The sequence below is a fragment of the Sphaeramia orbicularis genome, chromosome 12 (assembly GCF_902148855.1).
Source record: "Sphaeramia orbicularis chromosome 12, fSphaOr1.1, whole genome shotgun sequence".
In the NCBI taxonomy this organism is placed as follows: Eukaryota; Metazoa; Chordata; class Actinopteri; order Kurtiformes; family Apogonidae; genus Sphaeramia; species Sphaeramia orbicularis.
Genome location: NC_043968.1, coordinates 74,010,424 through 74,037,515, shown reverse-complemented (window position 1 = coordinate 74,037,515; position 27,092 = coordinate 74,010,424). Strand labels below are relative to the sequence as shown.

General features: G+C 36.2%; 4 protein-coding genes across 4 annotated transcripts in view; 3 read left to right on the top strand and 1 right to left on the bottom strand.

Moving 5' to 3' along the window:
- Positions 1 to 1,914: 1,914 nt before the first annotated feature.
- Positions 1,915 to 6,861, top strand: bxdc2 (brix domain containing 2). Its single transcript, XM_030151113.1, has 10 exons — positions 1,915 to 2,088; positions 2,806 to 2,917; positions 3,003 to 3,046; positions 3,125 to 3,195; positions 3,291 to 3,340; positions 3,458 to 3,531; positions 5,703 to 5,753; positions 5,873 to 5,974; positions 6,087 to 6,215; positions 6,370 to 6,861. Exons 1-10 carry the CDS (start codon positions 1,939 to 1,941, stop codon positions 6,616 to 6,618), a joined length of 1,032 nt encoding a protein of 343 aa, XP_030006973.1. The 5' UTR covers positions 1,915 to 1,938; the 3' UTR covers positions 6,619 to 6,861.
- Positions 6,862 to 7,067: 206 nt separating this feature from the next.
- Positions 7,068 to 11,009, bottom strand: rad1 (RAD1 homolog (S. pombe)). The gene is made up of 7 exons (XM_030150699.1): positions 10,904 to 11,009; positions 9,349 to 9,550; positions 9,130 to 9,238; positions 8,825 to 8,982; positions 8,559 to 8,659; positions 8,307 to 8,405; positions 7,068 to 7,793 (listed from the first exon to the last, which is right to left on the bottom strand). Exons 2-7 carry the CDS (start codon positions 9,541 to 9,543, stop codon positions 7,616 to 7,618), a joined length of 840 nt encoding a protein of 279 aa, XP_030006559.1. The 5' UTR covers positions 9,544 to 9,550; positions 10,904 to 11,009; the 3' UTR covers positions 7,068 to 7,615.
- Positions 11,010 to 11,016: 7 nt separating this feature from the next.
- On the top strand, positions 11,017 to 12,760 carry c21h18orf32 (chromosome 21 C18orf32 homolog). Its single transcript, XM_030150701.1, has 3 exons — positions 11,017 to 11,122; positions 11,952 to 12,151; positions 12,376 to 12,760. The coding sequence occupies exons 2-3, from the start codon at positions 11,972 to 11,974 to the stop codon at positions 12,439 to 12,441; spliced, it is 246 nt and encodes an 81-aa protein (XP_030006561.1). The 5' UTR covers positions 11,017 to 11,122; positions 11,952 to 11,971; the 3' UTR covers positions 12,442 to 12,760.
- Positions 12,761 to 14,900: 2,140 nt separating this feature from the next.
- The window catches only part of dym (dymeclin), a 113,743-nt gene continuing 101,551 nt past the window's right edge, over positions 14,901 to 27,092 (top strand). Inside the window, exons 1-5 of the mRNA XM_030149905.1 lie at positions 14,901 to 15,118; positions 17,558 to 17,764; positions 19,212 to 19,264; positions 20,212 to 20,305; positions 26,305 to 26,441. Coding sequence (XP_030005765.1) covers positions 17,625 to 17,764; positions 19,212 to 19,264; positions 20,212 to 20,305; positions 26,305 to 26,441 — 424 coding nt within the window. The 5' untranslated portion in view covers positions 14,901 to 15,118; positions 17,558 to 17,624. The remainder of the gene's footprint in view (positions 15,119 to 17,557; positions 17,765 to 19,211; positions 19,265 to 20,211; positions 20,306 to 26,304; positions 26,442 to 27,092) is intronic.

Sequence of the window (27,092 nt, the reverse complement as noted above, 5' to 3'; positions counted from 1 at the left end):
TAGTAAAGGATTTTTTTTTTTTTTTTTAAATAAATTTTATTTAAATATCAATTTACAATTCTGTCAGACATTTAACATATAACACCATACACACAACACACAAGAATACAGATATAAAAATAAAATACAATCATAAAATCAGTACACGCACAGAATACATTTTCAACAATACGTATACAAAAACAAACCAAAAAATAAAAATGAATAAATAAATAGACATATAAATAATCTCTTATCTAAAATGTCATCAAATGTCAGAAGATTTATTAAATAACTTGTCATAGCTATCCAGAAATGTTCTATTTTTAAATTGTTATTATTAACAAGTGTTAATGAGTTATAAAGTAAGTTGAATTCAGTTAAAAAATGAGGAAAGGTTGGTTTAGAGGCTGAAAATTTTTGTTTATGAATGAAATATTTACCCAATAAAATAAAAAAAAATAACTTCATATTTCAGATATTTGTTCTTATTTTCATAATAACATATAACATCTTTCAGGGAAAAACAGTATGATATGTTAACTTGGGTGAAGATATGAGAACACAGGTTAGACCAAAATTGCTTTGTGACATTTCCTGAAAAAAACAAATGATTTAAAGTTTCATCAGCATGTCCACAAAAAACACAAGAGTCATCCACATCCTTGAATTCTGAAATGAAAGAGGTGACAGGATATATCTTGTGAAGAATTTTGAAATGAATTTCTTTTACTTTGTTATGGATGCAGTATGTGTGAGGTAAAAGCCATGCTTTTTCCCAGTCTATGTCCTTGAAATAAGAGCTTCAATAAAATTTTCCTTATGGTGAAAACCTCTTTTTATCTTGAAAAATTGTCCTTATATGTTTATTGTTACATTTCTTGTCTTGTATATTGATACCATTGAAAAGCAACACAGATGTGCCCACTGGCCTAATTTTGTGACAGAAGGATAAGTGACTTTTCATTAAATTAACCCTTTCATGCATAGCGGTCACTACAGTGGACAGCTATTCTACAGCTGTTCTCTTGTATATTCATGGATTTTGTTGTTCTTTTAGTTGTTGTTGTTTTTTTTTTTTACACATATCTTCATTAAAGTTTTAAGACACTACATGTCTTTTCTGACATGAATTGGTAACATTATGTAGATCTCTCCTGAGGATAAACCCCCAGAATCACAAGCCTTCCCCACAGTTTTCACACAATTTATCAGTAAATACATGTTTCTGTGTGTCAAAAATTAAATGTGTGGTGTCCAGCTGAGTGGATATTTTTTGTAACTTCATGAAAAATAGGTTCATAAGAATTTTCTTGTGATTATTACTTTTTTAAAATGTATTTTTAAATGTATTTTTATTTTATTTTATTTTATTTTATTTTTTAATTTATTTTCCAGAAGAAAATTTTCTATCACATCGTTTTTTTCATGCCTAAACAGGAATAAAAACACTCAGGAAAAAATTTTGATTAAGGTTCTCGTAATTCGTGCATGAAAAGGTTAAGTAAGCCAGAGGGGATTGCTTTTATCACTGAGTTGTATTCTTTGAAAGGTATAGGAAAATTCTGATGAGTTATAAAACTCTCATAGGACAGGATAAAATAGTATAGAAAAATGTACAGTTACTTAATTAAACAAATTAGGTCATTAGGTCATTGTCATAATTTTGCAAAACTGAAGATGACAAATAAAAGGCTCACTCAAACGGTCGAGGCAGGCAGATGTTATTTATTCTGAATGAATAATAAAACAGATATTTAGCTATTAATCCACTGTAGTCTAAAAAACCCCCACATATCGACATTCCAAAGGTTTACAGTAAGTTTTACACAGTATGTAATTGGAGATAGTCATTCTACATGCAGTACCACCTCCTGGACACTAGAGGCGCTCTTTCCCCCATTCTCCACTCTCACGTGTACAGTCCTGGTTACGCGAGACTTGTGCCTGAGTGAAAACATGTCGACGTTCAAGAGAAAACGTGGAGGACCGGGTCCTGGTGATAAAAAGTCTAAGAAAGTAAAGTTTGTCGCTGATGTCAGTGAACCACCGGCTGAAACCAACCAGGAGAAGACAAATGAAGTCACGATTCCTCCGCCGGTTTCCATGGTAAGGCCTCGGGTTTGTTATGAACGAGCGAAGTTGGTAGCATCTTAGCTAGCAGCTAGCTAAAACCTCACATGTTTTCAGTTACTTTATCATTGATAATTTAAGCGATTAACATGACCGACACGGACTTTAAAAAACACTTAAGTGAAATTCCGATAATAATGTTTATAATTGTCACTAGTGTCCCACCTCACATCAAATTCTGCCCAAACCACTGCCAGTTTGAAATCTAACTTGAAACCCCGTCTTTTTACCCTTCTGTTTTGTTTAGCTTGTTTTTATTCTGTTTTTGTCTGAATTATATTTGTTATTTTAATGTCTGTTTATTAAAATTGTTTTTGTTTGATCTATATGTACATATTTTATCTTATGTGCTTATTGATAATACCTAACCCTGAGTCTTAATTAAATTTTTTTAAAAACTTGTGTTGTATTCTTTGCCTTTCTAATGCTATAGCCCATGTTCTACCCTGATTTCTAAGTGTTATTACTACCTTTGTCTGTAAAGCACTTTAGGTCAACTTCTATTTTTTTTTTTTGAATGTGTTATTATATAAATAAACTGACTTGATTAGTGTTGATATTTGCAAGGACTGTTGAAATGTAGCCACGTCTGTGACTATGTTAACATATGTCCAAATGAAACTGAGTTTTTAGTGTGAACCTACATAACAGTCTTGTTGCAGTCTGCTTTGACCTAAAACAAACTCTTTTCAGGGCAAATGGACCAACAAGGAAAGGGTACTCATTTTCTCCTCCAGAGGCATCAACTTCAGGACACGACACTTGATGCAGGATTTGCGGAATTTGATGCCTCATTCAAAAGCAGGTTAATGAATTCTCCCACTCATTTATCACAGTTATCTATTCTTTGTGTTACTTCAATGATAATAATAATTTCTGCCCCAATCTAGATACGAAAATGGATAGAAAGGACAAACTGTTTGTTGTCAATGAGGTGAGTCTGTGATTACAAATTTGGGCACATGTTTTCTTCAAAAATGAGAGTGTGGTAAAAGTCAGTGTTGTTTCGCAGGTATGTGAAATCAAAAACTGCAACAAGTGCCTCTTCTTTGAGGCTAAAAAGAAGCAAGATTTGTACCTGTGGTGAGTGTCAGTTTTCAGCATCTTGACATCTCAAAGTTTTTGTTTTATTTCATGTGGCAGTATGATTAATTTTCAACAATATTCCTGTCTTACAGGGTTTCAAACAGCCCTCATGGACCCTCTGCAAAGTTCTTGGTTCAGAACAGTAAGTTTCTTTTTACTGATGTGTAGAAAATAAATGTTATAAGACAACTACATTTTCCTGTGTGGGTGCTGGTGGTATGTGCCAGATAAAGTATGTTTATTATTGTCTCCTCTACAGTTCACACACTGGCTGAACTCAAAATGACAGGAAACTGCCTTAAAGGATCCCGGCCACTGCTGTCATTTGATCCTGTAAGTACCAAAAGTCAAAAATGTGCCCTGAAGAAGCTCAGCAAAAACCTTTATGGTTGTCACAGTATTGAAATTTGATTGAATGTCATACATGTGAATATAGTTACCAATATTCTCGATTCTGCTAACTTTAATCCACCACTGAATAAGTTTAATAACAGTCTAACTGTGCAGCTACACATTATGTGTAAAAGTCATTTGTTGGCATGGACTTTTGGAACACATAAAATGTTTATGATTGCTTTTTTGAGAAAGGCACAGCACTAAATCACCATTGAACTCAAAACAGATGAGATAATGTAAAACAGGACCAGTAAAACCTTGTGAAATAATGTGGAGTAGGGGTGTAATGGTCAGAAAAAGTTTGGTCTGGTACGTTTTCATTACAGTGAAGGAGACCGGGGGGTGGGGGTGGGGTGCACTCCGTAACTCCCTGTGGGACACAGGACATTTCTACAAAATATTGTTCAGTCATTTGCGGATTAACAGGCACCCCACATGTTATACAGTTTTGTATTTTTGAATGTTCAGTGTTTGTTTATGGCAAACACTGTAATTTACTGAGTGTTTTTGAATGCCTCAAAGTATTCCCTGAGGGAATGTGAACATGACCTCACAGTAACCGTGCAGCAGAGGCACAGTGAAGGAGAGGAGGAGCAGGTTCACTTTATTTTACCAACTTGAGTTAAAAAATAAAAACCTTTCTGCTATAAAGGAACAACAACATGGTTAAAATGTCCGACCCAGCTTCTGTGCCTCTGTTATACTCTCTGTTGTCATGTTTTGTTTTTTTGCAGCAGCAGCAGCGCTGAGAATTTGCTGCTGCTGAATGTACAGGGTGGGGAAGCAAAATTTACAATATTTTGAGGCAGAGATTGAAAGACAGTGTATGACCAATTAGTTTATTGAAAGTCATGAGAATTTATTTGCCACAAGAAAATTGACATCATAGAAAATGTTTTTATTCTATGTGTCCTCCTTCTTTCTCAGTAACTGCCTTCACACGCTTCCTGAAACTTGCGCAAGTGTTCCTCAAATATTCGGGTGACAGCTTCTCCCATTCTTCTTTAATAGTATCTTCCAGACTTTCTCCTAATAGTTTTGCTCATAGTCATTCTCTTCTTTCCATTATAAACAGTCTTTATGGACACTCCAACTATTTTTGAAATCTCCTTTGGTGTGACGAGTGCATTCAGCAAATCACACACTCTTTGACGTTTGCTTTCCTGATTACTCGTATGGGCAAAAGTTTCTGAAAAGGTATGGATAATAGTGTTAGGTATGATTATGACATCAATATATGTTTGGTTTCAAAACAATTGACGTAGTGCCTGCTGAGAAAAAACAACTAAATGTTCATTGTAAATTTTGCTTCCCCACCCTGTACATGGTGTCACAACCCGGCTCTAGGTTGTGGCAGAAATAGAAACAGAGGAGGTGGTAAAAATGTAACAGAGGTTTATTAAATCAAACTAACAACAAAAACACAAAGTGCTACAGCACCAAACGCCAGTCGAGAGGAGCATTAGGACCAGGGCAGGGCAAAGCAGGACCAGACCAGGCAGCGAGCAGACCCAAGACCAGACCAGAGCCGAGCAGATCAGACCAGGCAGGGAGCAGACCCAAGAGAGACCAGACCAGAGAGAGAGACTGAGCATCCACGTTGACCTGCTTAAATAGGCCCGACACAGGTGCAACCAATCAGGACATCTCCACCTGGAAAAGAAGTTGACAGTACCCCTAGTGCCCAGAAGGGTGCGGGGCCGTCACAATAGGTTCTGCTTATGTCCACCCTGCTTCCCGAGTGTTTGCGTTCTTCACATAGGCTACATGTATCTGTTCGGTACACTTCCGTATTGTATGAAAGGCCCTGAACCGAAACAGTTCAGTACAAACAAGTGCACCGTTACACCCCTAATGCGGAGATAATGATAAAGTATTCTAATTCTGTCAGTTTGACCCGACTTTATTAAACAGGTGAATAGACAACTGATACAATTTTGTGATTATATAATAAAGGCTGACACTGTTTTCAGCTCCCATGATGCTTCTACATCTTATTTGGTTTGAGTATGGTCTCATACTGACTGTTGATGATTGAATGGCATAAAGAATTTGTCAGATAAAACGCTAGAACCTTTTTAATTTGTCTTTTTTTTTTATGTGTACAGAAATTTGACTCAGAGCCTCACTATGGTTTACTGAAGGAGCTCTTCACACAGGTCTGTTCTCAAGATATTTTCACTAAGACGACCATGATAATACCTAAAAAGCATTTGATTATAACCTATCAAGCAAACCTAAATGGATGCAGCGTAATGAATCTGTTTTCCTGTCGCAGACCTTTTCTACTCCACGGTACCACCCCAAGAGTCAGCCCTTTGTGGACCACGTCTTCACCTTCACTATAGCAGACAACAGGATCTGGTTTAGAAACTACCAGGTAATAAGACTTTGCTATGTAAATGCTAAGTGGTTCTAATAAATGCTTCATTCCTTGGATGAATGGGACCACATATAGTTATTTGTATTTTGTAATCATTTGTCACACACAGATCATCGAGGAGGATGCTTCTCTTGTGGAAATAGGCCCTCGCTTTGTTCTCAACCTCATCAAGATCTTTCAGGGAAGCTTTGGAGGGCCAACTCTTTATGAAAACCCAGACTTCCAATCTCCCAATATGGTAAATTAAAGTTACTCCCACTCAAGCCTGTTGGCCTCATAGTTTTGATCAGAACGGTGCCAGCCACTGCATACATGTGGTTTGACTGCTAGACTCAAAGTATCTGACCTAAAGCTTTACATTTTGTCACAACGTTGTCTTTGTGCACCTACAGCACCGGCGACAGATCCGACTCGCAGCAGCTGCCAAAGTACGCGAGAAACAGATGGTGAAAGAGCTTCAGAAAATGAAGAAGGCTGAGGCAAACGTGGCTGTGGACAAAGATGTAACAGCTGACGTCTTTTTAACACCAGCTGAGGAAAAGCCTGTTCACATTCAGACAGAAGCACCAGAGCCCAAAGTGGTTAAGAAGAACAAACACAAAGCCTTTAAAAGACAGAGGATGCAGATGGCTCGCAGGTAACTCAATGGACTGGAGACTGAGAATGACACAGTGTCGTGACATGAATGCGTCTGGAAACATTCAGAGCTTTTTTGAAGTTAAAGTGAGAAATTTCACTGTCATGGACTTAATGGATACTCGTGCGCAGTATTTGTCAACCCTTTTTGACCAAATAACATTGAATCTGTGTCAAAGTGTGTTTGTTGAGTATTAAAAAAAACGATTTTCTATGTTATTGAAATAAAAAAAGAAGGTCCAACATGCTGTCAGTATTATGTGTTGTGTACTCAAACACCATCATGTGAACACTTTACACTAAATGATAAAAGCCAGTTATCATTTTGACAAATAATATAATTACTATCAGCAGATCCTGGTCGTGATAGTGGCTTATAGATAACATCATTCAACTGGAGATGCTGAATTTGACAGAAAAATAATGGAGGAAAAATTAGGAAAATCACAAAAAGTTCCTAAATCAGACTTTAATCAACCATCCTTTGACCTCTACCTTATAACAAATATATTTCTTTGCCACAAAAGAATTTCAAGCTAAATGCTGCATGGATCAAAGAAACAGGCCATCAGCAAAGGCCCACAAAGTAAGTCATGTAGTTAAACAACAGTTGTATTAAGAGTCATGTGATATTTGGTTATAATTTGGTTCTCCATTACAGTTGCAGGTTTTGACACTTAAATACAGTTACTGTGTACTTATCAAGGACCATTTTCTTCCCATACAACTGGACTCCATTGAGTATACTGTGTACTCAGTATTATAGTGGACTGGCTGATGTGTAGATTGTTTTTTTCTGTACAAATCCAAAGCCAAAGGTGACTGTAGGATCAACAGCTGACCTCTGGACCCATCCATCACACCCATTAAAATCCCAGAACTGTCTTTAGTCTTTCTTGTGGGTACCACTGAGCATCGCGTCCTCTGGCTGAGTCACACATTCACTGCCAATGGAAACAGCTGTATTTTTAAGCTCATTACTTGACATTTAATGAGCAGTAATCACTCCTCCTCCACCTCTTCATCAGGACAGCAGTAATACTCGACAAAGCAGATCTGCCCGTCATCGTTCCGGACCAGGTACTGCAGAGACAGGAAGCCTCTGATGTCTGTCCTCACTGAGACTTTACAAGACAAAGCCAGAGCCTTGGTGGATGGCTTTAGCAGGGACATCTTATACCTGTCAGAGATTAAAGCGAACAACAGTCAACAATTACAGAAAACAGGCTAAAAAGGATGCTGTGTAATGTGACATAAATTAGATACATGTCAATCAGTGTAGCTTCGTATTGTACAAGTAGGCTAAATAATGCAGCTAATACAAAACTAAGTACTGATATAAAGCAACATTATACCAAGACCTGGAACCCAAATAAGCCAGATTCTAAGTGCTTTAGCTGCCAGTCTAATAGACAACTCCTACGCAGAACTATATGACAGTCTGATGTTTGAGTTTTTCAAACAGCTCTGCACTGGTTAAAGGGCATTAACACTTGTTTTTAATACCATTTGTGACAGAAAAGTCTGCAACAGTTTACTCAATGTCAGCCTGACTAGGTTTAAGATGATTTTGAAATAGGAGCAACATGTTGAACCGTTTTCACTCATAAAAATACAGATTTTTGTAAACGTCAACATTGGTGCATTTCTTTAGAATGGAATAGGTTTGTACTACTTGTGCTGCTGCACTGACCTGTTGGTCTGTGTCTTTGTGCACTGGAACAGTTCCATCATGTCTGAGTCTTTGGGATAATCATAATGAGCATTTCCAGAGTTCCCAAATGTAGACAACCTGAAATAGTAAACAAAATAATGAAAGTGAGGTAAACATTTGAATGTGGAATAAACAGTGTATGGCTACCTCACAGTAATATATGCATGAATCTAACAGTCATAAAAATGGTAGTATAGTGTCAGTAATAGGTGTCCTCTTGACAATACACACCTGAAATATGGCTGGCTGGGAGACATGGTAATCTGTAGCACTTCACTGGTCATATCCAATTCAGAAAATGCTTCCTTCAAACTCTCTGACTGAAGGATCACCTGTTAAAAAAAATAAGACATATGAGTTTAATATTTCTACATTCATGCAATGAAAAGAATTCAGCTCAAGCAACAGAAAATGTACATTTTTTTATCCCTACAGGTATGGATTCATGTGAATGTGTAGTACAGCGTGCTGCTTTAATTAAAAATGATTCACTTTACTTTGTTTGTAACATTGCTGCTGCAGAACTCAAAGTCAATTGGCTCTTCTGGTTCTTGCGTGTTAATCTTGCAAACAGTCACAACTCCACCCTCCTCCAGGAATAGGGTCAGAGGGTAACCATATCCCCTATAGCACATTCGTAAGGTTGTAGATACTCCTGCAACATGACAGGGTGAATTCACAGAATTAAGATAAGCTACACCTGTGACCAAAAACCGACATAGGACTGAAGTTTAACAGTCTATTTGAGCACTTGTCACAGTGGTGTATTCATGGCTTTTCTTCATGCTATCCATATGACTACCTGTTACTGTGGTTCCTCCAAAGATATTGAGGCAGTCCAGCAGAACAGTGAGGTTGACTTGAAAACCCACCAAATCTTCCCTAATAGTGAACTCCTGGAAGATCTCAGCCTGGAAGGTAAAAAAGCAGTTTATTTTTTCATATCACTATGCTAAGGGAAAGTCAAGTTTTGGGATTTGCGGAAGTCTAGAGACCCTCCTGGTGCCCTTTACAAACCCACCTGGATGAAAGCGTTGGCTTGCATACATTTGGAGTCCTCTACAGTGACTTTCAGCCCGTTGGGAGTGGCGCTGAAGATGGCATGGTCTTTAAAGGCAATGGCTCTCAGGATGTTGGATAAATTGCGAGCATTATCCAAAGTAGCCACGAAAACATACAACTCATCATCTGCCTGAGACTGAGTTGACAGGGGCATTGTAGCTCTGAAATGAAACACAGAAAAGTATTTAGGAGAGAGAAATACAGCATATTTAACCCATAAAGACCCAGCGCTAGTTTTGTGGCAGTTCCCAAATTATTTTTCCTTTCTATTTAACCTTTCTCAAGTGATTTACCACCATTTATCATAATATTATCCTCTATATTTATCATTTTTTTCTGTGACTGTGTGTGAGGTGACTAAAAAAGTATGACTGGTTTGTACAGATGTTTTGTTATTGTAAAATATATATATATATATATATATATATATATATATATATATATATATATATATATATATATATATATATATATATATTAGTGTGTTAACAAAGCAAAGGAAGCAGAATTAATTTAATTATTATTTTGTTAATGGGGTGGAAGTCTATAAGTTCTTCTTCCCACTCCTTTTTGAGCGCTGAAAATTTTGTTTGACATGTTGTATGGTTCTTTGTTATCTGATGATTTTATGTGCTCGAAATATAAGTAAACTAACTAAAAATCAGGTATTTTCCTATATTTGATTTACTGATCATGTACTTTAATCATCATGCTGAGATTACATTTGAGGGTTATTATATCAAAAACAGAGAAAACTAAAGAAAAAGTGACTTTTTTAGTAAAATATATCAGGAACTGAACGGAAACCAAGTGCCTCCATCCACTGTCATTTATCAAACTCCATGGGTTTTACTGGTGAATCAGTGTTGTAGAAAATGACAGTGTTTCCAAATTCACTATGGAGCCTCTGAACGTCCAAATGGGTCATATCTGATGACCACGAAAAGATGACAAACTGCATTTTATACCAATAATTTACATGTATTGACAGGATTAGGGGACCGATAGGTATAGGTGTATATTTGGGTGTCTATGGGTTAATGGAGGAAAACTTTCAAAATTCTTGAACTAAACTACTTAACCCTCAAGTTATATCATAGTTATCTAGAAAATCCATTGTTACAAAACTTAAAATAAGCCTGTTTTTAAATTAGCTTTTTTCTCACATGACAGCAAAGCTACAACTGATGACCCAACAAAACGATGTATTGCATTAGATAACAACTACCCAACGGTGGTATATAAAATACAATACTGTGTAAAAGTCCTAGGTCAACATTAGGTCCTAAAATATCCTCCCTAACTTTTGTCTGTAATGGACATATTGGTGTTCTGTTAGGTTTCTAAACTTGGCTATCTTTCATTGAGTGATATTCAGGTTAGCTAGCAATAACTACTATGTAGTTAGTTGCAGAGAATTTTATCGCTACAATATTTATATTTCCGACAATATTCGGTGAAAAAACTTTTGAAATACAATTAATAACAGTCGTAATAATGTGCCAGTCACTTACAAGGCTCTAATTCAGAAATGAACGCAGTTCTGTTTTGAAGGAAGGCGCCCCGGTGTCATGGATGGATGTGTAACAACTTCCGCTTTACTCCGCCGGAAGCCGCTACTGCGCATGCGAAATGGGCTTCCAGATATTTCGCAGCTGAGTCCAAAACACACGAGAAAGACTGTCTCGGTCTTATTAGTACGTGGATTTTTAAGTCTTTCGTAATCTCTAAAGGTAAGAATCACTTAACTCTTTTAGAAATAAAAGAAATGATTAGTTTCGGATAAAGAACAATGCCTTGATATAGATGATATAATCACCGACGTATGTCAGGTGGTTAGCTTTAGCTTTAGCTTACACTAGCTGGTGACATCACGAAACCTGTCAGCTTGTTATAAACACAATGAGTAAAATGATATTCACAGTTTAGAATTTGTTGTAAATTTGTTCATCTTATTTGGAAAATGTCATATATATAAAAATAAATACAGTAAAACACACCCAAATTTTAAAATTTTCCTATTGGAATTTGAAAATTATATTAAATCTTTACAATTTATCCATAATAAAAAATAAAAAGCTCTAACACCATGGCTATTTATAAACAATTATTTAGTACTGACTGAACTCTCTGTTGTATTTATTTATTTATATTTATTAGATCTGTTATTTTTATTTATTTTTTATCCTATTATTTGTATGTTATGCTTTGTATTTTTCATTATTTTCGTTAACTTATATGCTCAAATGCTTTTTCCCTTTTGACGTCTTGTTGTTTCTTCAAATTTTTGTACTATATACTTAAATGCTTTCAATAAAGTTGGGTTAAAAAAAACAGGTAAAAAAAAATTAATACAATGAGTTAAACGCAGGCAAATGAAAATAAAATTGCACAATGATGCTCAAGGATGTAGCTAAACAAGTGCAAGACACAGCCTTTGTTTTTATCTCAGAAAACCGAATGTGTTCCTCCAGTGAAGTGTTATATTCCCAGTAGTTAAAGCTCATCCTGCATATGATTCAGAAACGCTTATTTAACATATTCCTCTTTCTCATCTCTGACAGCCTTTGTAAGACACAGCCATGGTTTGCATTCCCTGTATTGTGATTCCTGTCCTGTTGTGGGTCTACAAGAGGTTCCTGGAGCCTATCCTTTACCCCTTCATTTCACCCTTCATTAATACATTCTGGACCAAGAAGGCAGTCCAAGAAACTGGAACGAGTGACCAAAAACTTAGTCAAGAGTGTAATGGAACAAGCAAGGTGAGTCAGTGAAAATTACCATGATTTTATAATTATTTCCCATAATGCAATATGTAAGTTAAAGACTTCTAACACAGCACCATCAATAATAAAAGACAGTACTTTTTCTTTTTGTTTGTTTCACAGTTTTGCATGCAGAGTTAAACATTGCTTCTCGTAGAATACCTTAAAACTGTAAATCATTGATTGTAACGATTTTAACTCATATTATGTTTATTTTTCAGCCTGAAAGCAATGGTGAGGTCATTGCAAATGGATCAACTGTTGTAGCAGATAAGAAGACAGACTGATGGCTCCAAACTGTTGATATGCATTAAAGCTTTGTAAATATAGCATTATATAATGTATAGAGAAACTATTGATTAACTTAACTCTGTTTAACAAAATTTTTATAACTCACCAAACGTATGTTAAACTTTTCTTTTGTCATGACTTAAAGGAATTGGTTCTTGTTGACATATTTTATTTGTTAACCACAAATTGAATAAATAAAAAAATGAATAAATTGAATGAAAAATTGTCAACCAGAATGTCTAGAATGTTTTTTTTAATTAACCAAAATTTTTAAGAGTCAAAGTTTTAAGGATCAATAAAGGAAACATGAATGTGATTAAATCATTTTGTGTATTTATTTAATAGAGTATGATTTCAGTGTGTCATTTGTGAAAATTTTTTTGAAGTGCATTTTATTTTAATTAATGTATATGTGTGAAATGGAAAATGTTCATGAATGTTGACATGATGTATATTAGACAAACTTCGGCAAAGTTTTGATTTCAGAATTTGTCTCAGCTTCACTCTGGTTCCTAGTGAGGAGGACATTAAATTGCAGAGTCTGTCTCCAGTCCATGTGTTAAGTTTCTGTCAGCCTCCATGGAGCTTTGGCTGCAACTGACAAAGTCATAACTGAACCATGTGCCATTTACTTTCAAAATGGTCTGGTCAAATCTAAATGAAATGGACATTATCAATTAATTGCTTATTTAGACAGCATTTGTCTCTGGAAAATACTATAGATATAAAATTTGTTATGTGACGACTACTGTACATAGATGCTCAGACTATGTATGTAGAATTTAACAAAACTTCCTTCTATTGTATATATTTACATTTCAGGGTTAACTAAAAAATATACAAGAGCATTGCATTTTTACCAAGTCTAAGACCTAGGGCCACTATTTCAGGTGTTGTTTGATCACATTTATTTATCCAATAAACCATTTATTGCATCTTTCAGTTTGAAACTGTTATGAAGCCACTGGCACACTTTTAGCAACAGGAAGACAAACTGACAGTAATATATCATCACCTGAAACTATAGTTAACTTTTTTTTTCTTGTAAATTTTATAGATAATGGGGAAAATCAATCAATCAGTCCTCAGTGAAAGTATTCTGTCATTGTTTTCATAATCGTGAGGAAAAAAATATCTGTGGCATCATTGAATTTAAGATAGATAGATAGATAGATAGATAGATAGATAGATAGATAGTTTAATAATCAGAGGATAAAGTTATAATAAAGTGATGATAGTAATAGTAGTTGTCACAACGATATATAATTAATAAATAATATAAATAATAGTGTGTGTGTTGACAGAGAGAGAGCGAGAGAGTTTAATAAAGTTATAATAAAGTGATGACAGTAATAGTAGTTGTAACAATGATATATAACACTGGATTACAAAAAAATGTTTTTTGCAAGTTGTCTAGGTTTTTTCAACTGAATTAGGACCATTTTGCACCGCTAAATCCAAAAATGACATCTGTTTTTCTCAATCAGGTCAGGTTTTTTTGCTAATTTGATTTTGAAAAATTTGATCTTCTCACAAAATTGATTACATTTTTGTGACTTTATCAGTTGATTTTTTTATATAGTTCTCACCCAAAATAGGTTTTAAGAGAAAAAAAAAACATTTTCTAACAGGATTCCTGTTAGGTACAATGGTGTATTCACCGCAGATGTAGCAGAATACGTCAGGCTTATTTTTGCAAGATCTTCTAGTCGAAGCCATTTCATTCACCTGTAATATTAAAAAAAACATTAATCATAAATTGGCAAAAGTCAAATCTTCAGAACTCGTTTATTGCAAGAAATATAAAAGAATTTTGTATCATATGATGTGAAAATGCCCATAAATGTAAGCAAAAATATTAAAAAGCCAATATGTAGCATAGTTCAGAAAGTTGACCTGATTGAGCAAAATTAATGTGATTTTTGGATTCAGCACACCAAAATTATCCTAAATCAGCTCAAAAAACTTAAACAATAAATTTGTTGTTGACCAGTGTAATTAATAAATAATATTAATAAAATAAATAGTAATAGGACTGTTACTGTACTATAAACTATGCTATAAATTTATGGCAGTATGTCTGATGTCTAAAATAGTCTTAACACATTATCCCGGCCGATACATACTTAGTGACATACACCAAATATCCTCCTGAGACCCAGCAATGCGTTTTTGCAAAATAAATAGATAGAAATAAATTGTAAAATGTATTTGAAAAAACTGTTGCATTATGCAGTTTTCTAATCAAAACAATTGTTTAATGTAAAAAAAAAAACTAAAAAAAAAAAAAAACTTTAACTTCCCTGGGTCTCAGGAGAATATTTTTAAGTATAATTACATCTTCATGTAAGGATACAAACCGATGCATGTATAGAAATGTACTAGATCACACCTCTGTGATCGAGTACACTTATTTCTATTTTTACGTCATGACGTCACTGAACCATCATGTCGTCATTACGCAAGGGGTGGCGACGTGGAAAACATGGAGGTAAAGGAGTAGGTAGTGGTATAGTTAACTTAAGTGTCACAAATTTATCCCAATTAGGGGGCATTTCTGCTGTAAATTAAACTTGACAAGAAAACAATAGTCAAAACCGACCATTTGAATAGAAGCTGTCGTTGCTGAAATATCCTTGAAGCCACGGAAACTACGAGAAACATTTATGACAGGTAAGCCGAGCGGTCAGCTGATTGCAAACAGAACAGAGCTAGCTGCTTTTGGACAGGGACTTATTTACACTAGTTAACTGTTCCTACTCATGAATCATTAATTTACACAGCTTGGGCTTGGTGTCATATTAGGGTCAGTATTTTGTGGCGGTAGACTACTGCTAAAACTGTATTTGTACCGGTAACAGGCAGAGCTAGCTAACGCCATGCACAGTAAACTGGTAACTGAAGGCTGCAGCTACAGTCAGATTAGAGGAAGAAACAACTATAGAGATGTGAGAAAAACACACTGAATAATAATACTGCTTTAGGTACCTGCATGTTTATAGCTATTTCCGGAATCCGGTAATCTCTGGTAAAATTTAACCACCACCACCACCACCACCACCACCATTTCCCTTAAGCAAATGTTGTCTCTGTGGGTCACACCTCAGATGTATGACAAAGGTGTGTCAGCTGGTTAAAACTAAACTCATGTCCTGGTCCTGTGTTTGTGTCATCCCAAAAGAAATGTAAACTGACAAGTGAGGATGGGTGAGGACGGGTCTTACCTGCCTACAAATTGCTAATTTGGATGTGATTTGTAATGTATGAAAAGAGATGTGAACAAGATTTCTGCAACTTATGATACAGGTTTTCCAAAGAGGTGTAACTCTATGATAGAGTGATAAGAATCTATTGTATGTGATGAGTAATTGACATTTAATAAACATTATACTCTGGTGCCCACCTCTTGTGTCTTTATACAGTCATGGAAAAAATGATTAGTCCACCCTTGTTTTCTTCAATTTCTGGTTCATTTTAATGCCTGGTACAACTAAAGGTCCATTTGTTTGGACAAATATAATGATAACAACAAAAATAGCTCATAGTAGTTTAATTTAAGAGCTGATATCTAGCCATTTTCCATGGTCTTAAAGATAATAACCAAAATCACTTCAGTTCTTACATCAATATCTATGGCATTGTACTGACAGAAACAGTGCTTTTAGGCATTCCGTGTTTTCTTTTCTGTCTAAATTAGTCACACAATACACAAAGAAGTTAGTACTTGATTGCATAACCATTGTTTTTGATGACTTTTGATGGTCTAATAATTTTTTCTGCGACTGTACATGAATGTTTGTCGGGGCCTTTCTAAACTGTGGCCAGGTGACCAGTTTTCAGGTTTATCAACAGTTCATTTTACAGCCCATTGCATTGTCATTGCTTTTGTGATATTGCATATTCTATGTAACTACAGGTGGCAGACAACCTGTATGTAATAACATAAAATAAGATGTATAGGGTTTCTTCTAAACTGACGTGGACAGAAGTGATATGTTCTCAATGCACCATTGGAAATAAGTTTTATACATTAGATGTAGACTGGAAAGACAGACCAGAAATGAGGGAAGATGATATTACACACAGCTTTGGTTCCATTTACCATGATTTCTTTGTCTTTGACTTCATCAGGGCTTTTGAGGGACTTGTACATGCTCTCAAAGCTAAACATTGTTGATGCACCTATGGAATTATGAGACAATAATAATACCAATAATTAAAATAACAGTTTAAGAGATATTTCATGTTGATGTTATTTTTTGGGTTTTTCCTATTGTTTGTGTTGTGGTTTATTCTTCCCTTTTGTGTGAGGGACTAACGACGTTCGATGATATGCATAAAGTACATGTCATAGAATGCATAGAGTGAAATCATAATGGAAAAAGATAACTGTTCTGTTTCAGGCTTTCAAATTCAATCATACTGTGACTGCTGTGACCAGTATTGTAATTTGTGATTTCCATACAAGTCTACTTGTTTAGCTTGGTCAAGGAAAATCCTTGGATTGTTTATTTTGAAATATCTCATTTCATATCTCATATCTCACAACAATAGAAACACATACTTTTAAAGTATCCTAAAAATGCAAAAACTTTTATTTTGCATGTTACGCAGAATCTCTGTCTTCTCAGTGTCACTGAAAACAAATGAGCTCAATATGATTTTTTTCCCAATATGATTCTGCAATTACATCACCTTAAATGCTAAATTGCAACCTTTTGTGATCATATAATTGTACAGTTCATTTTGTGGTCAGACTCAGGATTGTAATTTAATTAATTGTGCAGCTCCTGTAGTGTTTTTAAGTCTTTCAGCCCTTCATTGCCCTTCGTTATACATCTTTAAATGCTCTAATTTTTGATGCATTCTTTATTATAATACATGGTCACTCTTATTGTTGAAATGACATCTTATTTGCCACTAGTGATATTTAGCTAATATATCTGTGCTACTAATATATTTATGTCTACTAGAAACTGATGAATTCCTGAGTGATTAAACAAAACTCCCAGCTGTGTTTAAGTCTGTGACAGCATGACATTCCTGTCATCAGTAGATTCTGTGGTACATTCAAGCTGAATTCCATTCTCATTATTGATTCTGTTGCTTCAGGACTTGGCATATGCTTTGTGCTAAAGCAGTGAGGAGCAGTGAGTGTGGCTGAGAAGAGCCAGCAGAGATGGGAGCCAACACCAGCCAGGTCAGCGACCTGTCGGATAACCCAAGCCTCAAGGCCCTGGTGGGCACAGAGTCCATATCAGAGAATGACCCCTTCTGGAACCAGCTCATCTCCTTCACCTTCATCAGTCCCACCAGCAGGTAGACCAGCATACATATATGCATACATACTTACATCATACATACATGCATACATACTTACGTCATACATACATGCATACATACTTATATCATTCATAAAAATTGTTTTTTTTTGGCCTTATATGTGTGCTCATAAGTTTGCATACCCTGGCCAAATTTGTGAAATATTGTACATTTTTTTCTGTTATGTTTTGTTTAATAGTTGTACTTTTTTTTTTTTAGTTGCTTTGTAGTTTTATATGAATCCCCTTCAAAATAACATACATTTGTTTCTCTTGATCACTCATCTTTTTATTAAAGAATGATACACGTTTTACTAATGTTGCCAGGGTATGTAAACATATCAGTACACCTGTATCGCCTTACCAAGGATTAAATAATTAGAAACTTAAACAATGAATACTTTGAAAGTATGAATAGTCTGTTGCTTTTTTAACCTTGCATATCACAGCAGAAAAAGAATCAAGTCATTCCCCATTAGCTTGACAAGTATAATTGATATATTGACAAAGTGTTAGTTCTGCCTTGTATGAGCCAAAAAAATTTTGACTGATGTAAATTTCTAATGAGAATTCTATGTGTAAAGGATGAATCGAATGAATCTGACTATCACAAACTGCAAGCATGACAGGATGGGACATGTCTGACCTGTGAAACGGGAATAGTAGATTCACCACTAAAATCTGCATTGCCAGAACTTTGATCATCAACAGCTGTGTTTTCCTAAAAATGTCAAGAAGATATGGAGTAAACTTATGAAAAGTCACCAAAATAAACATATTAATCATGCACATTTGAGTGACTCATCTAGGCTATGTCATATTGTTTTCCCATCTGAAATGGCTTTAATGTCTTTTTTGACAGATGAGAGGAATAGTTCAGTATAATGTCATAATAAATATTATAATGTCATAATTTGATAATAAGCCAACAGAACATTTTATCAGAATATTTGGGAAGATGCAGCAAACATCTGATTAATCCCATGGGTTAAGTGTTTCCTAAATGAAAATGTAATTGAAAAAGCCATTTCCATCTCATCAATGAGCATTTAATCTTTTTTGAAAACAAAAGAAAAAAGACAAAAGTCCCCTCAACCAAGAGAGCAAGTTTTTTTGTGTGTAATTTGTGAGATTTTTTTATTTATTTATTTTTTTGCCATTTTGATGAACATCCTATTATCATTTTCATTAAATGCATTTATGGAAATGTGCCTACAGTCATCAACAGGTCAGACATATTAAATTAGGATGAGAACTGTGGACACTAGAATCCAAACAGACAAACAGTACAAATATAACCTCCATTGTGGAGGTAATTCTGCTGCAGTTTTCTTGCATGAAATCAGAAGGCAGATAATGCAACAATAATCCTTTCTAATCAAGTTTGTCCTGCCAGTTTTTCTCTGTTCACATCATTGTTCTCCATTTGTCTTTTTTGTAAACAGTGGTGACTCCAAATTGCTGGAGGAGGCTGTCATCCCCCTGGCCAAGACCCTCAGTATGTTTACTGTCATATCAATATTTCATGGGTGTTTTAGAATTTGGTGATTGGTGCTTTATTGGTAGTCACATTGAGAATGTTTCTGAAAATCTAGGTAGAGATTATTGTGTTTGTATCAGAAAGTATTAAAAGTATTAAATGCTTTGAATGGAGGGTATCAGGAATTGAAGACTCAGACTCAGCTTTATTGTCATTCAATCAGGAATGAAATACAGGGTGGGGAAGCAAAATTTACAATGAACATTTAGTTGTTTTTTCTCAGTAGGCACTACGTCAATTGTTTGGAAACCAAACATATATTGATGTCATAATCATACCTAACACTATTATCCATACCTTTTCAGAAACTTTTGCCCATATGAGTAATCAGGAAAGCAAACGTCAGAGTGTGTGATTTGCTGAATGCACTCGTCACACCAAAGGAGATTTCAAAAATAGTCGTAGTGTCCATAAAGACTGTTTATAATGGAAAGAAGAGAATGACTATGAGCAAAACTATTAGGAGAAAGTCTGGAAGATACTATTAAAGAAGAATGGGAGAAGTTGTCACCCGAATATTTGGGGAACACTTGCGCAAGTTTCAGGAAGCGTGTGAAGGCAGTTATTGAGAAAGAAGGAGGACACATAGAATAAAAACATTTTCTATTATGTCAATTTTCTTGTGGCAAATAAATTCTCATGACTTTCAATAAACTAATTGGTCATACACTGTCTTTCAATCCCTGCCTCAAAATATTGTAAATTTTGCTTCCCCACCCTGTATAGTTACCCAGGTCTCGGTGTTTGTAGCATGAGAAAGATAAAATAAAATATATAAACAGTAAATTAGATGGAATAAAAAGTACCATAAAGTATGCCAAAAAATAATAAAATGACTTAATATGTACACGTCTTCAGTTTACATAATGCTGATAAGTTCTGTCCTTTCATTGTTTGATTCCCAGTTGAAAACAATCCCAGGACGGGAAACTTTGGTGCTCTTGTGAGAATTTTCCTGGGACGAACCAAAGAGTTGAAAATCTCCACAGAATGCCAAGAGTGAGTATGGGAACCAGAGAGGAGGAAGAGAAAAGTCAGATATGAGTGTCAGATGAACAGACCCAGTGCATGTCAGGGTGGACTGTGTGAGGGGGTGTGAATGCAGACCACTTATTGTCCAAGCACAGGCAGTCAGGGAATCCTTAACTTTTTAATGGAGTGAATGCTGAAGTGTTTACACTTTCCCATGAGAAAATTACTGAGGTATAACCGTCAACACATGTGGCATTATTGTATGCTGACTGCCGAGCTCCATTTCCAGAGGCTGACCCTGCCCATGTCACCAAATGCTTGGGATGGGAACTCTTCTTCATGCTGTATTCATCTGCATCCACTCCCATGTATTTTACTCACATTTCAACTACTTTATCTTATAAACAAACACACATACATGTGGGTGTAGCAAAATTGGCATGTGCATTTTGTACAAATTGTCGATTTTTGTGTTTGATCAAACACCGTTGGCCTGTTGTTTAGTGGTTGTGAAAGGCTGTGGCTTGCGTTGCCTGGTTCGAATTATTTTCATAATTTGTTTTCTCACAACCTGAGGCAATTTTTTCCTTCTTACAGATGTGAATATCCATCTTTCATTACGTGCAGTGTCCAAGAAGTGTGTTCTTAAGAGAAAACTGTTGTTGGTTGCTTTGGGGGAAATATGACCTTGTGTCCTACACAGGCAACTGCAAAGCTCAGTCATGGACCTGACCCTTTCCCCTCAATTATGTATTTCTGTCAAATCTGGGTCTGTTAATGTAAGACTTACAGCCCGACTCAACATACGCGATTAAACACATTTTCCATACAGTGCTTTCTTTTTACATGTACACTATTAAAGGTGGGGTAGGAGATCTTACAAAAACGGTTCGAGCAAGCTACATTTTGAAAATACTCAATTCAAAAGTCCAAACCCCTTTCTTCAGACATCCCCCTGAAGCCACGCCTCCAGAGTACTAGCACATGCAATGCTTGTTCCCGAGGGTTCACGAACGCTGCACAGCAACATTTCGCCCGGCCCCAATCCATGCATACCTCATTCAGTCTCCTCCAACACCTCCACTCTTACAGAACAGCCCCAGTTCATACCTATCTGACCAACGTTACATTTCCTAGTGATTTATGTTGGTGACAAAACAGTTTGCCGGTGAACTGTCCATCCTAATATAACTAATATAGCCAAGCAATGGCTCTGGCTTTGTTTCCTGTACAAGTGCTCTAAGCCTCTGAGAACGCACGATTCATGCACAAAGAGGGGTGTGCGCAGAGGGGGGAGGGACAAATGGCAGTTGAGTTTGATAGACATACTGTATCATCGTACAATCATTTCAATGGACTGGTGAAAATGATCAGATGGTGTTTTTTCAGTCCTGTCCATTCCACAGGTGACTAAATTTTTTTATTTTGTGTTAGAGCATTTAATTATTTGGTTGTAATCGGGGTGTGAAGGGGATTTTAAGCAATATAGGTAAAGATGCTCCAGGAAAACATCTCGCACCCCTCCTTTAATCATAAATTGTAACAAGTGTTCAGAGAACGCAAACCTCTGCCAAGCACCCCAAACGGTGTGCATGTGTGGATCGACTATTTCTTTTAAATTAAACAGTTTCAAGGTTGTTCCATACAGCAGAAAAAGTTGAAGCTTGGTACCAGTCATGTGTATGTCAAATTATATTAAATTCCAATCAATATTTGTTGAGTTCTAATGAAAAATGTGTCGTAAATGGGATTTTCAATGTTAAATTGAAATGTCCACAGAGTCCACATTCCACAGTGGATGTGGACAATTTTGTGCCAGATACAAGATATTGTTACAAGCTACGGGTGGATCAAATTGGAGGCTAATCGGAGTCATTTTGAATTTTTTATGCATTTTCGAAAATTGCTCAATGATGAGAGATAGGAAAATTGTAGATTTTGTGACCTTGGTGTGACCTTGATCTTTGGCCTACTTGGCCCAAAATTTAATGGGTTGGTCCCAGGGCCTAGGCCTATCTGTGGGTACAATTTGGTAAAGATGGTTGGAATAGTTTTCCCGTAAAGTTGCTGACAAACAAACAAACAAACACACAAAGCAAAGTGATCACAATACCTCCTACTACTAGGACTCCTGCGATGGGGCGGATGTCCCGTCCCAGTGCGTTGAGCCGACCAGGTGAACTGGTGTTTTCCATTGCTGGCGGTCTTGTGCCAGCTGCTCTGCATCCTTCATGGTAACTCCATGTTGTTGGAGGTCGCCCGCAATGACGTCGAGCCCCATCGGGTGCGGAGCTTGCCTCGTGGTCGTTTCCAGTCCGCGGCCTTTGGGTCAAACTGAAGGATGGCTCTTGTTGGATGGTCAGGAGGGAGGCGGAGGACATGACCGAACCAGTGGGTGCGACGTTGCGCGGCCAGGCTGGATGCTTTAGGCTGGCATGTACGCTGCTCTATGGCTCGGAAACATGGCCCTTAAACAAGACTCTGGCTACCAGAATAGATGGCTTTGATAGCAGGGCTCTCAGAACCATCGAAAACATCAGGTGGCCCCAGCGGGTTTCCAATGAGGTGCTTCGAGCCCGTACAATACCTCCTTGTGGAGGTAATTAAGAATTAGTAGTCCAGGTAGCCCCAGTCACTATCTGTACTTATTATACTGACATTTAAGCGCGCTTGAGGTTTATGTCTTTAAAAAAAGACTATTTCCCACAGTCCTCAATTCGTACTTAAATCACAAAGGAAAGAAAAGTATCTTGGAATCAGGATGGCTTCAACATTTCAGACATCAAACATTTCAACATGTTCCTTCCAATAACAAAGACCTTCCCAAGCGTCCTCTTCTGTGTTTGATATAGGCTGCCTCTTCATCCTGAAGCAAACATGTGGTCTGACAATTTTTTTCTATTTCTTTTTCTTGTGGTACCCAAGCACTTTCCAGTGTTTTCCTTTCACACACATATGGCAGCTTGGGTTCAATGTTTTGACCAAAGACATTTTGACACGTGACAGGAACATAGACCAAGCCACCTTTAACACACAGCTGCATTCACAAAAAAGAAAAGGAAAGAATGAAAAACAAATTCTGGTGGCTGATAAGACTAGTTTATTCATCATTGTAATAATGTTCACTCCTATTTTCTCCATAAAATATAGGTTACATGTGTAATTTTCTCCCGATAGAGTAAAATCATAATATCAACATTACTAATAAACACACCGTCATATTTTAAACACACTAAACTAAACACAGATATTTAATTTAAGTCATTCAGAACTCTACTTGACTGTATATGGAAGTTACAGCAGGACAGTAAAAGCAATTAAAACGCACAAAAAGAAACCATTTTACTGCATGGCCTATTTTATTTAAGGTTGAAGGTCGATAATCAAGTAGACACATTTTAATCAGGACAAAGCTGAACCACGTCAGAGCTGTGACATGATGCAGCTGCTCCCAGTGGAAATCAAGAGTTACACAACTTTTACCAGATTGACGTATGATTCTACACTTTGTGTGTGCATGCATGTATGTGTGTGTGTGCCTATTCATCAAAGACTTTTTGCATTTCGACCCCTGTTCCTAATCTGTTAATAATGTTTGAAGTAGAAGTTCTGTAGAAGTATGAGGAGCAGTCTGCTGATCAGACAAGTGGAATGAAAATGAGATGTCCCAGCATTCTTCAAATTTAGAGGATGATGAAAGTGTCCTTGAGTAAAGTCTGTAACCTTGACTTAGATGTAATGTTTGTGCTTAGTCAGTCAACATAGTGAAGAAGTACAGTTGTTGCTCTTTCCCCCTGGAGGATAGAGCTCTGGGTCAGCTATAAATGTCCATGGCTGGGCTGGAGCAGGGTCCAGTTTCTTTGCTCTTTTTCAAGGACATTTCAGGAGGCGAAACGTTCAGGTAGCTCAGCGTGATGCATAGTGTACAGTTCTTGGAACTATTTACACAAAATGTAATGTATTACAGCAAAAAATACATAATGTCCATAAAGTCTCTTTATAATTTAACCAATTTACTAAAAAAGCAAATGAATAAACAAATCTGTGGAAACTATTACAAAATGAAAAGTAGACATTGAAGTTTTTCTTGTTTCATTTAATCCATCTCTATATTGATACCATTAGTTGCAGCTGAGATGGTTTGGACATGTACAGAAGAGGGATAGTGAATGTACGGGTAGGAGGATGCTGAGGCTGGAACTGCCAGGAAGGAGGTCTAGAGGAAGACCCAAGACTCAAGACCAGATTTATGTATGTAGTGAAAGAGGACATGACGGTAGTTGGTGTGAGAGAAGAGGACGTAGAGAATAGGGTTAAATGGAGGAAGATGATGGGCTGTGGTGACCCTTGAAGGGAACAGCTGAACAGAAAAGTAGTAGTATGAAGCACATCCAGATGGTACTGGATTTGTTTCCATGTTGTCTGTATCATAGACTCATCAATGGTGTTAGTGACATCAGTGATCTTTTACCTCAGGTCGCTGATGTCTCGTATGTTTGTTTGATACACAGTATCCTTTTAAACTTTATTTATAGAACTTTTCAACATTTAACAAACATAACATTTATAATTTCAAGTAATGTGTTCATAATACAAAGATTGACACCAGAAATGACACATACAAACAAAACACACATAACAAGACAGTCAAGGCAGTGCATCCTGGTACATTTAAGGAAAGAAAGAAAGAAAGAAAGAAAGAAAGAAAGAAAGAAAGAAAGAAAGAAAGAAAGAAAGAAAGAAAGAAAGACAGAAAGAAAGAAAGAAAGAAAGAAAGAAAGAAAACAGGTCAGTAACAATATAAACAACTAAAATGTATTTACAGTTCCAGGCTAGGTAACATATTCACGTAGTGCAGTATTTTTCAACCTTGGGTCGTAACCCCACATGGGGTCACGTGGAATTCAAATGGGGTCACCTGAAATTTCTAGTAATTGATTAAAAAAAAAAAACATTAAACTTACCAATAAATAAAAAATCTATGGTGAGTTGAGAGAGACAATCCCAAATCCATAAAAGACATGACAAACTGTGAAGCTGAAACTGAAGCAGTGTGGTACTGTTTATCTGTCAAATGTTCATTGTGATCAGTTTCAGATGCTGCAACTCTTTCATAATTCATAGTTCGAGTTCTTGTTTGCTCAGTATTAATTGTCAGCCTTGTAAATCCAAGCTGGACTGACTGTACATATCCTGACCAAGGAAAATAAAATTCTCCCTTTGTGCAGTAATCTACACCTGGCTTTTCTGCTTCCATCCATAATAATATACATTATATAGACTAAATGTAGTCTAAAATAATGTTTATTTGCAACATAGTATAGCAAACTATTACATGATCAAAAACAAATTCATTTTAGCAAAAAAATGTCTTCGTTTTTGAATGTCTGGGGTCGCCAGAAATGTGTGATGTTAAAATGTGGTCATGAACCAAAAAAGGTTGGGAACCACTGTCGCAATGTAAAAGAGGCCCCCATATTTTGTTACATTTGTTTACAGAGATATTTAGGAACACACAATATCTTTAACATAACCTGATATAAACAAATCCAGGGCAGTGATATCTGGTGAACAACTTGTCCAGAGCATGGGACCATCCCTTCCAATGCACTGGAAATGTTAGATTTAGAACCCACCAACATGCAGAACCCAATGTGGTGATGCACCATCTACTGGAAAATGATAGTTGGTTGAAGGTCATCCAGTTGGGGTGACACATATTCAGTCTAAAGGTCAAAGGTCAACATTTGCACTAATTAGTATTAACTATCTGAAATACACAAATGCAGTGTGATTAAAAACTTTGAAAACTACTGATTACATAAAACAAATCTGATAAACAGATCTCATTGTTTGCTTTTGTAATACATTTTTTAAACTGTTAAGAGACTGTAGACACCCTGTATATCTGTTTAGTCTGTCTCTCATTACTAAATAAAGACAGCCAGCTTTACTGAATTTTCTTAAGCAGTAGTTTTTCGTCTGACCTTGAATGTGACAGTTTTTCCTTTTGCTGTCTTCCACAGTCAACTGTTTATTTGGCAGGCCCACAATGCACTGTTCATGATTCGCTGCCTGCTCAAGGTGTTCATCAGGGAGATGAGTGAAGAGGAGCTGCAGCTCCAGTTCTCCTACCAGGAGAGGGCGCCAGGCTTCTGCGGAGGTGAGACCCAGCACAGACAGACATTTGGAGCAGGATGATGTGTCCCAGGATGATTTTAATGGGGCCAAATCCAGATTAACACTAGCATTTAACAAGATAGTTTTTGTGTACACCAGTTATTAGAGATACTATAGTTCTGACATTTTATAAGTTTTTACTCAGTATTTCAGTTTTGTCACATTATTAGTTTTACATTTGTTTTTAATTAGGCTTGTGTGTTGTATATTTTTAAGTATGATGAGGAAAGGCTTCATTAATAGAGGCTGGAAGAAAATAATGTCTTTTAAGGTTTTCCTTTGATTTAGCGGCTACATTTAGATTGTGACATTTGTATCGACATGTATTCATCTTATCCAGTGTTGTAGCCAAAATATTTGATTTTAAACCTCCTTATTGAACATTAGTTCTGTTGAATTTGTGGAATTTGTTGCTGAGTTGGACAGGTTTCATTTCATTTATTTATTTATTTTGACAGGGACAATGCACAATATACAATAACCTTAAAAAGAAGAGATGTAGTATACCAGGTTGTAGCACTCGTGCTAATTTCCACCTGTAATCCCTGGGCAGGCTGATGTTATCATAAAAAAAACAGACATTAATAAAAGCTAAAACATTCAAAAAGCAGTAAAAAAAAATGCACATTTCTAT